This window comes from Aplysia californica, unplaced genomic scaffold (assembly GCF_000002075.1).
Source record: "Aplysia californica isolate F4 #8 unplaced genomic scaffold, AplCal3.0 scaffold00169, whole genome shotgun sequence".
Taxonomy (NCBI): domain Eukaryota; kingdom Metazoa; phylum Mollusca; class Gastropoda; order Aplysiida; family Aplysiidae; genus Aplysia; species Aplysia californica.
Window position 1 is genome coordinate 1201709 of NW_004797439.1, and position 16373 is coordinate 1218081.

Below are 16373 nucleotides of genomic sequence, written 5' to 3' on the forward strand. Positions count from 1 at the left end.
GAGCGAACGCTATGATAAAGCTTTTGAAGAGAAGATGAAAGGCAGTAAGCTGGCGGATATGGTGAGAGAATATATCTAGGTACGTCTGACTGGTGTTCAGGCTCCGACCTAGATTACAGAACAACCTTTCAGAACAAAGGATGATGTTTTAAAAGTTGTTTCCAGTTCTTGCTCAAAGCACCCAAGACTTTTTTTTCCTTTTACCCACTATGGGAGAGGAGGATATAATATCTGGTAGATTTTTCAATACGCCATGTGCATGTCAAGTTTACCTTAGAATGTATTCAGATTTGCTGGTAGATGAGTTTATGTTTCACCTTTATCATGAAATGTCCATGTTACCTAAGAGAGGCGGTGGCCCTGGCAAAGAGCACACTCTTCGGGGCTCCAAACATATAAAAGGATAGGCTACCACACACACAACAACAACAACAGAAAAAGATGCTAACTGTTTGAATGGAGTGTGAGCGTTCTACAATAATTGCTTTATCTTCTTCTTTCACAATCGCTTGACCTATACTATCCCAAAATGTTTTTAAGACAAGGAAGCTCATGTATTTTAAAGTTAATAAATCATTGAGATGTCCATATTCCATCATTTAACCATAGAAAGTATGATCAATTTCTGTATAACAGCATGGGCCGGGAACACAAGACTACAAGGTAAAGGAAAACAACATCGATTAAACGGAAAGCTTGCAAAAGTTCAACATCTACATTCCCCTATTTCGATGAATATGGCATTATAGTTGCACTAGTAAAGTTGATTCCATTTTTTAGGACAAGAAACATCCCTAGTACCCTCAAATAAAAATATCAGCCAGAAGTAGAAGACCTAGCCTTCTGATCTGTAACAAAGAACGATACAGAAGGCCATTCTTACCATCATCCATCAAACTTCTTCCATCTTAATTCATCTTGTTATAAGTATTCATATGACCTTTAAGCATGCATCAGAAGCCCATTAGTTTACAAATAGAATACTGAATACGTATCAAGCGTAACATTATTATTATTGATATTATTGTTCATTTATACTATGCAAGTGACTGTGAGCCTGTTTGTGAGTGCAAGCTTACTATTATTTTATTATGGTCATGTGCACAGATGTGTGTGGAAGAGAGGATGTGTGAGGGACGAGAGTGTGTGTAGTGTATGGGTGTGCACATGTGCGTGCATATACGTGTATGTGCATGTTTGTGTGTGTGTGTGTGTGTGCGTGCGTGCGTGCGTGTGCGTGCGTGCGTGCGTGCATGCGTGCGTGCGTGCGTGCGTGCGTGCGTGTGTGTGTGTGTGCGTGTGTGTGTGTGTGGGTATGTGTGTGTGTGTGTGCGCGTGTGTGTGTGCGTGTGTATGTGTGTACCTAGTGAAACACGAAGCCAATGTGCCAGGATCTGGACAATAAGGATGTATCTTATCTTATCTTATCTTATCTTATCTTATCTTATCTTATCTTATCTTAAATAGATCTACCCTTGTTCCCCAGTTAACCGGGGAGATCCTGTGGGGATCCTGGTTTGACCACGTCCTCGAGATGGAGAAGTTCATGAAGGAATACCCAGACAACCCCGTACATGTCGTTCAGTATGAGAAGATGAAGGAAGACCCCGTTAGCGAAATCAAGAAGCTTTGTGACTTCCTGGACCGACCGAACGTGGATGTGGAAGAGCTTGCTCTAGCAACAAGCTTTGCGCAAATGAAACAAATCAAGGATCCCGTTTACAAGCAGAGTGAAGGGACTTATTGTCACGAAGGCGCTGCTGGTGTGATGGTCAAAGGAATGATTGGCCGGTGGCGCGAACAGTTTACTGTGGATCAGAGCGAACGCTATGATAAAGCTTTTGAAGAGAAGATGAAAGGCAGTAAGCTGGCGGATATGGTGAGAGAATATATCTAGGTACGTCTGACTGGTGTTCAGGCTCCGACCTAGATTACAGAACAACCTTTCAGAACAAAGGATGATGTTTTAAAAGTTGTTTCCAGTTCTTGCTCAAAGCACCCAAGACTTTTTTTTCCTTTTACCCACTATGGGAGAGGAGGATATAATATCTGGTAGATTTTTCAATACGCCATGTGCATGTCAAGTTTACCTTAGAATGTATTCAGATTTGGTGTTGGGTGGTTTTTTTTTTCACCTTTCCATGAAATGTCCATAAAATGAAACTGTTGAGAATTATTTTTTATACCCAACAACTTCGACCAACCGCCTTTGACGACAGAAATGAAAATATAAATATATATGAGAAATTGATACCTCCCCCCCCCCCCCGCCCTGCCACCTCCTCCACCTCCCCCATCCCAATCCCCAGAATTTTGTTTACATCGGAATATAACACTGACTAGTATTAATATATTATCCAAGTACGTACATCGTCTTTCATGCAGTGTTTCGTTGATCAGCTGTCTCACTGAAAGCTGAGATATTCGCGTTGAAGAGAAAGTCATGCCCCCCCCCCCCCACTCCCTCGTCACATTTTCCCTTCATTAAGTCACTGCGTCTAATGCATGATGCATAGAAGCGGTAAAATCCAAAGGGTGGACTCCACATTGGTTTTGAGATATCTACTCACGAAATCGAAGAGTCTCTACAGAGCAGTAAGAGGGTTAATCCTTCTGCCGGAACTGTGCCTCACTCTTGGTCTTGACAGCCTTTCCGAGAAGATGGGTAGTATGTTCCAGGCGGTGCGCTGGATAAGAATTACAAAGTTCTAACTGATATTTTTACCCGTTTTGAGTTATTAAGACCATCTGGTCAGAAACCAGTTATTGTTCTATAAATATGCTCTATAAATCTGCTCTGTTAAAACGTAAGATTATTCGGAGTCATTTAAAAGATATTCAAAGCATTGCATTAAAAAAAGCTTGACATGTTGCGAAACTCAAACTTTTTTACGTCAAATTTATCAAAAGTAACAACTGAGCAGATAGAACATGTAATTCTAAGGGAGGGAATCCACCCCGGAGACAGAGCTTATTAAGGTGACCTAGCCAAGGTGAAGTCGACTTTCTTATTTATTGTGTGCTTTCTTTTTAAGGAAACTGGAAAATGTGTCGAATTAAATTATGTTCGTAAGAAATATTTTAAATGTAAAGATATCAAAACCCTTTTTGACATTGTCGACCCTAAAAAAATGTAAGTTATTTAAAAGAAATAGGACTGTTTAATAGAATATAAAAATATATATAGTTATCGTTATCGGTGTATATATACATACACTGAAATTAGTATTACGTATACAAATGTAAATAAGTCTTTTCTGTTAGTTGATTATTGTTGCAAGATTTCCCATTCAACAAACATGACAAGAAACCACCAGTCAAACAATTAATATGAACTTATGAATCCATAAGCTTTTAGATGTTTGACACCCTTATAATGTCCAGTTTGTGACTATGCCCGATTTTCCCTTGTGTCCTTCATGTTGGTGAGATTGCGGGTTCGGTGGTTCGAGCCTTAGCTCGGTCCGACGTTGTGTCCTTGGGAAAGGCACTTTACACGAACTTCCCACTCGGCTCAGACCTATCGGAGACGGACGTTAAACTAGGAGGTCCCGCCCCTTAAGTAACCTAATAGTGTTGATAGGTAGGGGCGTTAAACTCATACCATTTTCACCTTCGTGTAGAAATGACGTTTCAATGTACGGTACCTTTTTTACATGCTATTCCACAAAAGGTTAGTTCCAGTCTTGTTAAAAATCTTTTCTATTGTTAAGTTAAAGGGTATATGAGCTTGATTTTTTCTCAATCTAGAGGCAAACCATTTATGAATGATACAAGTGCGAAAAACAACCGAGTGACCCATTTCGAATGTTGGCTAAAAGAATAAAGAAAAAACAAGTTTCTTTTAAAAAGATATTGGTATAGATATGCAACTGATCGTTCGTATTTACATGTAACTTCGAACGTCGACCTAAAAAATGTGGTCACATTTAACGTGCAAACAGACTTTTATAATTTTGCTCACACTGATGGGTCTATAATGAACAGGCCTCTGAAATTAGCCTTTTTGGTATAGCGAACAAAAATTGTTCACCGAAAAGCCAATCTCATGCACTTTTGTGGCTTTACTGACTCGGAATCAAAAGCCTGAGAATTTATTTAGTTGTTGTATCCCTCATCATTGTCTTTGTCTGCGTGGAGACCTAATAAATGAGTTTGTGCATGATCATGACATGATTGTGTGGCTGGCCAAAGTCCGGCTTTGTGCTTGTTTTGCAAGCTGATTGAAGTTTTCTTAGTTCTATTAAATAAATTCAAACCTTGATAAATTAAAAAGAATATTGCCCCATTTTAATTATTTAAACGGGCGGATTTTATCTTTTCTAACTGATATTCTTATCCAATAAAGAAAATCTGCTTTCAAACATTTTGACTTGTGTGGTACCTACTATTATTGTTTCATGAAGAATTCACTTTTTAGCACATCTATCGACTAACTTGAACCAAACAACGGTAAGTTTAACAGTCTGCAACTTATCTTGTCTTATTGTATGTCATGACATCTTATTTCCACCAAATCAGAACTTACCATTATTTCTTCTTGTCGTAGTCCATCAAATGGCAAGTCACTTTACAATTTAATCTTATATTAATGGTTATTACAATAATACCAAAATTGATAATAATAATAACGATGATTATAACAATAACAATACCAAATTACAACAACAACAACAACAACAACAACAATAACAACATAATAATAACTCAGATTATATCTATAGCGCCCACTCCTTTAGAGTACAACTCTAGGCGTTTGACAACACCTCGTCCTATAACAAAACATGCGCATGAACGTACATGTACTTGCATATTTTACTTTCTAGGTTAACGCCGTTATATGTATATTGTGATCCCCCCCCCCCCCCCCCAACAAAAAAAAAGAAAAAGCTACACAACTTTTATTGTAAATATTTTCCTCCACACTGAAGTTTTGCTTTTCAAATTTGTACAAAACGTTTGGAAGTCAGAAGGAATTTGTCTGATATTCATTTTAGATCATTCCAAAAGATAGTGTTGCTCTACATGGGGCGTAATAAAACAACAACCCATTTTCAGCTATGTCCCCATTTTGTAGCATGGCGCATTAGTTCGCATTAGGCCTACCATAGAAAGTCCCAGCGATCACGCCATATTGCAAGTTACAGTATGCAATTCTAACAGGCCAACAGAAGTTTTTAGATAGTTTTGCTCAGGTTTCCTTTGCCTGCTAGGATCATGGTTAAGATTAGTAACGAGCAGAGAGCTTTTTTTTATAAAACATTTCCTCACCGCCAACTCATTTCGTAAGTTTCGCACAAGGTACGGTGACAGTGAAAGTACCCTTACTTTCTTCATTGATATCCAGGGTGGAAATGGTCCATCAGTTGGGACCTGTAGATAATCATAACAAAAAATTCTCAGACAAAACGACCACTTCAGATCAAACACACACTGTTCGCAGTCCTTTAAACGTCACCAGGGTGCAGAATTCGGAGGATAAGCCCCCATGAGACGTCTGTCTGTTTCTGTTGAGGATGTATTTAGAAAGTACATTCCTACATCTCAACGGTCCGCATTTCCAAGGCAGATCTTCATCTACGACAGTACTGGGCTGTAAGTGCACCTTTAGAATAAGACATGTAGCGTGAACACACCTTTATAATAGTTATTGTTACGTAGGCCTAAAGGACATATCACATGACTGACACCTCACGTGACTTCGGGCAAAGCTTGAGTAAACTAAGTGTCACTCACTCACTCAAGCCGAAACGCCTGACATGGGGTAACCAAGAACTACCAGAAGACCAGTAGGTGGTGCCCCACCAACATCAACGACCATCTAGATCTACTACTGCAAGACTCAAGTAAGTCGTAACATAACAAGTACCATTTTGCTGTTTGTGAAGCTGACATGAATCAGAGGATAACAAATTAATAACAATGTGTTCTTGATTCCTCGACGGTCTTGAAAAGCGTGAACATTAATTTGTTTATGACATTTCGCAACCTCAGTGCTTTCTTCTTGTATATTCATGTTTTTAACTGTGAAAATGTGACTTCTTCTTAACCTCACTCTTTGTTATGAACTGTTTTTCACTGTTATTAAAAATGGAGATACAACAAGAAAGCACTGAGGTCGCGATGTGATTCCTTGACGAAGCCCATATGCACTGCCACTGCTGTGCCTCAATAGTAGGCAATATAAAGTATGCAGTTGCAGGTACGCAAATTTAATAACACATACTTTAACATTACAAATATGCATTATTGACTTTAAGGGTTTTGTACATTTGCATACGCCTTGCCAAATCCCATGAGCTTAATTCTAGTAAACGATACTTTGCAATATAATCATAGGCGCTCGTTGATAAAAGACAATCTTCCCAATACTATGTAATGTTCTGATTAACTTTTCACTTACTGGTCTTATTTCTGCATGTTTAGATGCTTTTATTTTAAACTCTAAAGGTAGGTAGATCTAATTAGTTTTTCTTCCTCTAGTCCACCAAGTTCGAGGGGCTGAGAGACAAAAAAATGACTTTGAGAGTGTGAAGTGAAGGTCGGTGTTTTTTAAACACAAAGGTCTCAACGAGATCAGCTCACTGTCGCTAACGTTGTGGAGTCGATATCGTAGGCGGCTGAGAGGGGACAACGACGTGACCAAACCACCAATAAAAAGTAGCCTTAAATGAATTTTCATGTCAAATAAACTGGAATTTGTGAAACGCAGGAATGCGATTTTACTCTTTGACCTGCTCCATAACTATGATCTCGGGTCTGGCGGTAAAGTAGTTAATAATTGTGGTTAGTTGGTTAAATTCGGGAAAGTAATGAAGTACCTATTTGTGAGACGTGCCAAGAAAATGAACTACTTCTCATATTTTAGCCCTGTAAAAATAGACATGTTGAATTGATAGACTGGGTTATTATAATGCATTAGATGGAAATAATAAAAGACAAGGAAAACTTGAAGAAAATGGTATCAGTTGAGAATCTACAAATTTACTCCTGCGTGGATTATCTGCCGATATCGCCATTTGTGGATTGCGAGAAGTAACTCATTTTGTCAGCACGTACCACCTTTGACGTTGAAGAAGAGAACAAGGGCAGACCGAGGCGTGAGTCACGGACTGTGGAAGAGCGTGAGCGTGAGATGTGCAGTCGAGGGGCAAGAGAATTGTCACTCATAACGTCAGTGCAAGTTGGATCGCTACATGAGGTGGGTGTGTAGATCTATAGTGAAATCACAAGCTATTTCGGCGAGGTGCTCTATCTAGAGCCAGAGATTAAGTGCTAGTGATGGCATCGAAAATAACGACCGACATGATCAAGCCATTCAGTGGCAATAGTGATGTTGTGGCATTGTTGGCTAAGGAAAAGCGTGAGTCGCAGTCGAGGGGCAACCGAATTGTCCACTCATAACGACAGTGCAAGTTGGATCGCTACAAGTACAAGCGGTGGGTGTGTATAGTGAAACAACGATAATCTTACTATTTTTGTTTAACACACACGTTTCTTGTTCCTGCTTTGCGTTCATTGACCGCTTGGTTATTTATAGCTCCACATCGAAGACACAGTGACAGCCAAGACTGGTTCAGGGTGACAGTGGCAGTGTGCTGCTGACCTCGTTACGCCGGTCGCGGCAGCAGTAACCAAAATAGACGATACATACGTTTTGCCTAACTAAAAAGCAAACATAATTTATATTTTATGTACGTCACTGACACCATACAAATAACGAAAAGACAGTCTGTCAACAGCTGTGTTTTATATTTCTATTCAGTTAATACAAAGTTTGTAACTTATTGACGAATTTCGGCGAAAATCAGCTGCTTTGACTGTGGCACGCCTTTAAAAGGCCAATCTTACTACATAGTGCATTATTTGTTAAGCCACCTTTATTATATAATAACTCGTGACTCGCTATTCTCATCCCACGCCCCCCCCCCCCCCAACCTGGTGAGAATAGATCCCACCCCGGTGTGGGCATGAGGCGAGGACTCCTCCCTGACCTCTTGCAGGCCGATAAATCACCTAGGTCCTTGGTGGCTTAGCCTACCGCATGTGGTTGAGAACGAATGATAATAATGTAAAAACATTTTACGCCTCTCCAGTAAGAAAAACAAGCTCACTACTGATGCTACTGAGCGGGATTTGGGACCGGCCGACGGCCAGACCATTCGTTGTTTACACACTTAACGATGGCAGGCCTCTCACTCTCTGCCTGCACAAAATAAATTTATGGTTCAAGGAACAGAGGGCGTGCAAAGACGTAACTTGACACATGTACGAAACTATAAATGCTGTTACTCCAAGGTAGAAGGGTTGTAAATTATTCAGACCAAATGGGCGAGGGCGTTAAATCGTGTTAACTAGTTTAATAATTAAACAATCCAAGCTCTTTTTTTTTCACTTTCATTTTTTTTTCTTTTATTTTTTTTCTTTTTCTTTTGCCTCTTCTTTCCCCTTCTTGAACATTTGGAGTTTGGAGCCAAAAAAGAGCCAGAGAGCCAAATGAAATTATCCGAGCCAGACACGATCCAAAAGAGCCAAATTTCTGGGATTTGGCTCCAAACTGACATCCCTGACTGTGACAGTGACTATTCGGACACGAGCAGTGACTAACATGATGCTGTGAAGCATCAGCCCTGATTCCCCCCCCCCCCCGGGTCATGCCCGCTAACCTCAGCCCTGAGCCCTCTAAGGTCATTTCCGGTAAAACGAGCGGATGAGAATAGCGAGCCATTGGTTATTCTCACCCGGGGTAAGCTTAAACACTTCCTTTCCTTAATATTATTATAGTTTTGTTTGGGCTTCGCCAAAGGTGACATACGGATTACATAATTATGTAATTAGTGTTGCAAAAAATAATAGTTAGAATCCAGATTTATTTCTGATCCTCAATCTGACATCGACAGGCTTGAAATTTTTTATTTTTTTAAAGAGGAGACTCTGTGCCACTTAACTGGTCATTTGAACTTCATGGTCTGGATCTGTTCAGTCAGCTGATATCAATATGGAATAAAAAGCTACCTACATTCGTTGTGGTGGTAGACCATGATTTATCCTACTTGTGAAATTGCCAGTTGTAATCAATAATTATTGTTGAAAGTCGTGATTAGAACTTGGCATTTTCACTGGCAGGATAAATCATGTTCTCCCACCACAACTCATGTGGTAAATTCTTTACGATACATAATTGCACCCTGACGTATTCCAGGTTCACTTTGGTGCAAACCTTTTGACTTAATTAATTCGTTATCAAATTAAGGGCAATAAAGAAAGGTTGCGCGAAGCCTCGACTAAAGCGATTCTAGAAGGCTCGTATTTTGCACTTCATTTGTGGGCGCTTATGGTTAGCGTGAGAGCGCTTTGCAGCGAAGTATTTATAGATGCCAAGAGCGGCTGCCATAACATTGCATGGTCTAGGAATATTATTTTTTTAAATTACTACATGAGTAACAGTTACGGTGGTAGATCATGATTTATCCCACGTGTGAAATTGCCAAGTTGTACTCCCGTAGGATAGAGCATAGTCTACCACCATAACGAGTGCAATCAACGTTTTATACTGATATCAGCTAAAATCGGTCCGAACCAACAAAGTTTGAAAGACCATTTAAGTGATCAAGTGGCCCCACTCAAGATTCTCACATGTAAATAAAATATTCATGCCCGTCAGAGTTAGAGAGAATGGGGATTAGGAGAAATCTGGATTCTTTATTTAATTTTGGCCCCCTTAATTACATATTATATCCGTATTTCTCCCTCCGCGAAATAAACCCCAAAACAAAATAATAATTATAATGTAAGCATGGGCAAAATAAGATGAAAATTGAAATTGCACGATCAAAAGGTGGGAGATAAGAAACTTCGTCTACATACAGACTTCAACATAAGCAAAGGACCACTTGCAAACACTCTGAGTGGTCTTCTTAGGTCGACCTGCACGTGGGCGTACTTGAACTGATCCAGTGGCTTGATGGCGCTGCCTCAGGCGGACAATGACAGAGTGTGACACTGCAAATCTTCTGGCAACTTCTTGGGCCCCAACTCCATCCTGCAGCTATGCCATAGCCCTGGCACGATCAAAGTCTCCCAGCTTTTGTCTTGGTGGCATGTTGATGTGATACTGCGTTTTGAGCAAACGTTGGCTTATATTACCACCAAAGTGAGCACAGTTCGAGATCGTACATCTGTTTATGACGTGCAAAAGAAATTTTAACGGAGGAATGTCCCTCGTGTCGCTCACAAGTCGATAAAAAACAGAAAATTTGGCTAAAACTCCCTGATGATTTCCGTGCTGCACATGGTGGTTTTGCCCGTTTAGGAAGCTTTGCAGTACGCATTGGTAACCCTTTACACTTTCAGAGCAACAAAAATATTAAAAAATGAAGCATTCCTTACTGTCTTTTGTTCGGATTTTCTACAAATCAGGGCTGTCTATCAAGGTGGTCCTTAACTTATGTTGAAGTCTGTACCACTTGATATTAAACCTCGGCACCTAAACAATCCAAAGGCTAAAACGCTTTGCACGAGTAAGACGTGTGCATTAAGAAAAGATCTAATACCTCACTGCACTCTGTCGTAATTACGGTTCTCCATGGAGCATCTTAATTTGGAACTAAAAATTAAGTGCAGCAGAAAAAGATTGTGCATTTTCTTGACAATAGCAAAACTGTGAGACTGGTGTTTGGCACTAGATCTACATTTGGGCGCCCATGGTGGGTGCGCTTCGCAGCGAAATTTTTATAAAGGGCAAAGAGGACGCTGTCATAACAATGCACGGTCTTGGAATAATAATATTATAATTCAAGTCTATTTTTACTTGCTTGCACAGGGTTATTCATAAACAACAAATTTGTTTGAGGTGTTATTTGAAGGAATGTGATAAGATATGTGAATATAGAATGTGATTTGCTGGAAATAAGATGCCATGACATATTATAAGATAAGGCAAGTTGCATACTGTTAAATTTATCGTTGTTTTGTTCAGATTTGTGGATAAATGTGCTAATTAGTGAATTTTTCATGAAATAATAATAGTAGGTATCACAAAAAAGTCAAAATGTTTGAAAGTAGATTTTCTTTATTGAAACGAAAAAAATCAGTAGATATGATGAAATCCACCGTTTAAATAGTTAAAATTGGGCAAAATTCTTTTTAATTTATCAAGATTTTAATTCATTTAATAGATCTTAGAAAACTTTATTCAGCTTGCATAACAAGCAAAAACCGGGACTTTGAACAGTCAGACAATTATTTAATATCATGATGACAATGCACATACTCATTTTTAGGTCTCCATGCAGACAAAGACAATGATGAGGCATACAACAACTATTAATTCCAATCTTATAATTTCGAGTCAGTGAAGTCTGATGTTGGCTTTTCGGTCAACAATTCTTGCTTGTTACACCCCAAAAAAGGCCTTTTCAGAGGCCTGTTCCTTATCACAGTATCTACCCGGAGACGTCACCGACGGAGGTAGACCAATCAAAATCCGTTATGCCTCTGGACAAAGTTTAAAAAAATGTCTGGGGGTTTAACATTTTGTTTCTGACCTCATGGTCTTAAGATAAGATAAGATAATATATTATTATCCAAGAGGTAAATCTTTCTTGGCTGTACAGGACCGTAAAACACATGCAGGTATACTTTATAGTCTAAATCATATATTACTGTCATTAAAATTCAATACGAAAAGAATAGCAAAGCTGACGAAAAGTATATATTATCAAATCAGATGCACCATTCAACGACATGTAAGAGTTTAATTACAAGACATTTGGAGTTATATAGATACATACTCGAAAGAGCAATACACAATAATGCTTATTCTGATGCTAGATGGTATAAAAAAAACAACTTGTTATAACTTTCTTTCTTTGTTTTTAGAGGTACATATCTGCCGCTGCGTGATCAAAACGGCTAAAATATCAGTTAGAACTTTGTAATTCTAATCCACTGCACAGCCTGCAACATACTAGCCATCTTCTCGGAAAGGACTGTCAAGACCAAGAGTGAGGCAAAGTTTTGGCTGAAGGATTAACCCTCTTACTGCTCGGTAGAGACTCTTCGATTTCGAGTGTAGATATCTCAAAACCAATGTGGAGTCCAGCCATTGAACTTAATTGCTTCCATGTATTAGACGGCAGTGAATTTATGAACGGAAAAAGTGCTGGGGGGGGGGGGGGGGGGGCATGACTTTCTCTTCAACGCGTATATCTCAGTTTTCAGTTAGACAGGTGATCAACGAAACACTGCACGAAAGACGATGTACATACTTGGATAACATAATAATACTAGTCAGTATTATATTCCGATGTATAAAAAGTTCTGGGGGTTGGGGGAGGTGGGGGGTACCGATTTCTCATAATTACATTTTCATTTCTGTTGTCAAAGGTAGTTGATTGAGGTGGTTGATCGAGGTTGGGTTTTTTTTCTCAACAGTTCCGACTGTATGGACATTTCATTTCATGAAAAAGATGAAACATAAACTCAACTATCAGCAAATCTGAATGAGAACTATGGTGAACTTGACATGAACAAGGCGTGTTGAAAATCAATAAGCTACCCGATAGTATACCCCACTTTCCCAAAGTGTGTCATCATCATCCGATGCCTTGCCGACTGGCGTGGGCGATCATGGACCTCCACTTCACTCTGCCTTGCGTTGCAGCAATGGTGTCTGTTGTTCTTGCTGCTCCTGGCCATGTTGTCATCTTGTCCAGTATCTTTTCCCTCTGTCTGCCTCTGCCTCTTTTTCTATCAAACTTGCCTGTTGTTACAATATTCTCCAATGCTTCTTTCCGCATTGTGTGCCTGAAAAAATTTGCCTATCGCCACAGGGTGTAGTAAGGTTAAAAAGTCTTGGGTTCTTTGAGAAGTTACTTTCTGCCGTGTGTATAGCACCCCGAGCAAGAACTGGAAACAACTTTTAAAACATCATCCTTTGTTCTGAAATGTTGTTCTGTAATCTAAGTCGGAGCCTGAACGCCAGTCAGACGTACCTAGATATATTCTCTCACCATATCCGCCAGCTTACTGCCTTTCATCTTCTCTTCAAAAGCTTTATCATAGCGTTCGCTCTGATCCACAGTAAACCATTCGCGCCATCCACCAATCACTCCTTTGACCATCACACCATGACAGCCTTCGCGACCCAAAGCCTTTTCACTCTGCTTGTAAATGGGTTCCCTCTTTTTTTTCATTTGCGCAAAGCTTGTTGCTAGAGCAAGCTCTTCCACATCCACGTTCGGTCGGTCCAGGAAGTCACAAAGCTTCTTGATTTCGCTGACGGGGTCTTCCTTCATCTTCTCATACAGAACGACATGTACGGGGCTGTCTGGGTATTCCTTCATGAACTTCTCCATCTCGAGGACGTGGTCAAACCAGGATCCAAACGGGATCTCCCCGGTTAACTGGGAAAAAAGGATAGGTCAAGTGATTATGACAGAAAAAGATGATTATTGTGGAACGCTCACGCTCCATTCCCCTCAAAACGCGAGCGAAAAAGGAAAAGAGAAAGCGTTTTCTATTTTTTAAAAGTTATTTGCGACCTTTAACTTTAACCCTATCCGTACGTCGTGTTTTATTATCGTATTCATACGACGTGGGGAACTCTGCCACCACCTTCCAAAGAAGAAATTACTCGTTAATCCGATCCGTACGCTTTGCATAGCTGTCTGTCAAAATTATTTTTTGAGAAATACTGAACGTTTCAAAGAGATCTTCGTACTAGAAGTATTCTAAAATGTGAAGAATACAACCCCGGAGGTACAAAATGACCCCAGGACTTAAGGATAGTGTTAAATGAGTTCCATTTTTAAAGTGTCTTTCTCGCGCTTACTTCACAGTGAGTCAAATATGAAACTACACGAAATTTTGTTGTTGTTGTTGTTGTTGTTATTGTTGTTATTGTTGTTATTGTTTTTCTTCTTCTTCTTCTTTTTCTTCTTCTTCTTTTTCTTCTTCTTCTTCTTCTTCTTCTTCTTCTTCTTCTCCTTCTCCTTCTCCTTCTCCTTCTCCTTCTCCTTTTCCTTTTCCTTTTCCTTCTCCTTCTCCTTTTCCTTTTCCTTTTCCTTTTCCTTCTCCTTTTCCTTTTCCTTCTCCTTTTCCTTCTCCTTCTCCTTCTCCTTCTCCTTCTCCTTCTCCTTCTTCTTTTTCTTCTTCTTAATTCTCCGAATTAATATTAGCAAACATGAATATTATAGCTTGCATTTTTCAAGCTTCTGATCCGTCACCCTCTATAATAATATGTAAAAATAGAACGACCTCTGATTATAAGGAAGACCGGTGCGCCCCGAGGTTGTGTAGTTCCCCATGCCTTTACTTCAACTTCTGTACTTGTAATTACAAAAGCATTTAATTAATTAACAATTTCTTTCAAATTGAAACTTTTTAATGTACATCTAAGACTGTTTTTTTTAACCATTACTAAAAGCTACAAAAACATTTTCACCGGAGCAATTATGTGATAACGTCCTTTACCCAAAAATTAAATACAAAAATCCTAATTTACAACAAGACAGGAAAAGGGATTTAAAAATCATGGAAATCAAATATCAAACTTTGAAACAACTCATTTTTAAATTTCCTGCGGGATGGCATGAACTAATATTGTGCGTGTATTTCTAGACTCACTGAAACTCAAAGAAGTTTCCACATCTACAGACTCACCGATAGGTCTAGATGACGTCACTCTGCGGGCTAGACTGATAAGTCAAAGGACTACAGAAAGTACAACCTCAACGATAAAACCCGTGGACAAATTATCTGGCCAGCATGTCGGTTGAACACCATCACCCAACAATGAACCACGAAGGGGGAAAATAAACCGTAATACCCATGGCCACAATGGGGATAAAACCCTGATGACATCTTCAATCTTAGAGAAATCTCAGTATGACGCTGCGTTATCAAACTCTCAGCGGAGTTGTGCAGCCAACAAAGAAAGAAGAAACACCTCCAGCGACAATATTGCAAAGAGGACAGAAGAAAAATTAGGAGATGAACAGAAGGATGCATGTGGTTTGGGGTTTGCTTTGGAAAATCCAGACAAATATTTAAAGATCAAACTTTGCCGAGATCCCTGAAAAGACAAGTCTTCAATCAGTGCATTATTACAACAATAAGCTATGGGTGCCGAACTTGACCAATAATCAAAAATATCTTTTAGAAGTTGAGGATAACACAAAGAGTACCGGTAATGGAAAGGAAGATGCTGGGCATAAAGACACAAAGTCAAATAAATTACACGAAAATACGGGAGAAAACTTGACTGACCGATGTCGCCAAATTTGCACTACAATAAAAATGGAACCGGGCTGGTCTCATCGGAAGAATGCAGGACAACAGATGGACAAAAGGATGAACAGAATGGAGATCAAGAACAGGAAAAATACCACATAGAAGATGGCAGGGCGATATCAAAGAGCAGATGTATAAGACCTGGACGCAGATAACCGCTGATAAAATAGCGTGGAGTTCGTTGTTAGAGGACTACATTCTGAAGTAGAAGGACAACGCCAAGAAATAGAGAAAGAAAGTCTCAACGAAAACTCAAAGAACTTATCACTTTTATCGACTCACCGAAAGCTCAAAGAACTTTCCACTTTTATAGACTTACCGAAAGTTCAAAGAACGTTCCACTTCTATAGACTTACCGAAAGTTCAAAGAATTTTCCACTTCTATAGACTCACCGAAAGCTCAAAGAATGTATCACTTCTATAGACTCACCGAAAGCTCAAAGCACTCTTCCCACGTTCCTTCAAAACCATAGGGCGATATAAAATCTTTCAGCAGACGATACCACGACGCCAGTGCATCTTTTGGATTTCTCAGAATGTAGACTATTTTGACGTTACCCTGTCGAATTATTTCGGGAAGGCGCGACGCCCACGGATGTGAATTGATCAGTCTTGGAGCTGGAAGGCCGTGTATGCGTGACTCAACGTCATCGCCCATGAAATCCATGAGACGAAAAAGAAAATCATCTTTCTCGTTTCCAATGTCCTGATTCAAGATCGCCCCGATAACCTCAAAGGTCCAGTGATTCCCAGACCTGGGGTAACCGTTCAAGATGACGTCACTGTCGCCCAATTCTACATGTTTGATCTTGTGGAACATCCGTGGTGTATCTGGAACGAGGCCGAGTGTGGAGTACCTAACTCCCTCAAATACACAATCCTCACTTTTCTTCAGCTCCTCCCGGGCACGTTCAAGAATTTCCTTATTTGAGTATGACATGACGAGAATTCTACCTCTGTCCTGAAAAAGAAACCAAAAAAACAAACATTTGGAAGCGCCGGTTTCAATGAAGGTCAACTTGGTAATCTATCACTGTATAAGTTTCTATATTTGTTTCTCTTGGCGGTCTGCTACTCAA

The 16373-nt window shown here is 39.7% G+C and overlaps 2 protein-coding genes across 3 annotated transcripts in view; one reads left to right on the forward strand and one right to left on the reverse strand.

Annotated features, from left to right (window-relative positions):
• LOC101852405 (sulfotransferase 1C2A-like) overlaps nucleotides 1-2102 on the forward strand; it is a 19986-nt gene extending 17884 nt beyond the window's left edge. For both annotated transcript variants that reach the window (XM_035969684.1, XM_035969685.1), the window contains exon 2: nucleotides 1487-2102. In XM_035969684.1, coding sequence (XP_035825577.1) covers nucleotides 1487-1897 — 411 coding nt within the window. In that variant the 3' untranslated portion in view covers nucleotides 1898-2102. The remainder of the gene's footprint in view (nucleotides 1-1486) is intronic.
• A 10629-nt stretch (nucleotides 2103-12731) lies between these two features.
• On the reverse strand, nucleotides 12732-16255 carry LOC101850561 (sulfotransferase family cytosolic 1B member 1; the record flags this gene model as incomplete). The annotated part of the gene is given in 2 exon segments (XM_005097970.3): nucleotides 12732-13406; nucleotides 15725-16255. Coding segments are annotated over 2 exon segments (921 nt in total). The 3' UTR covers nucleotides 12732-12995.
• Between the last annotated feature and the right edge of the window lie 118 nt (nucleotides 16256-16373).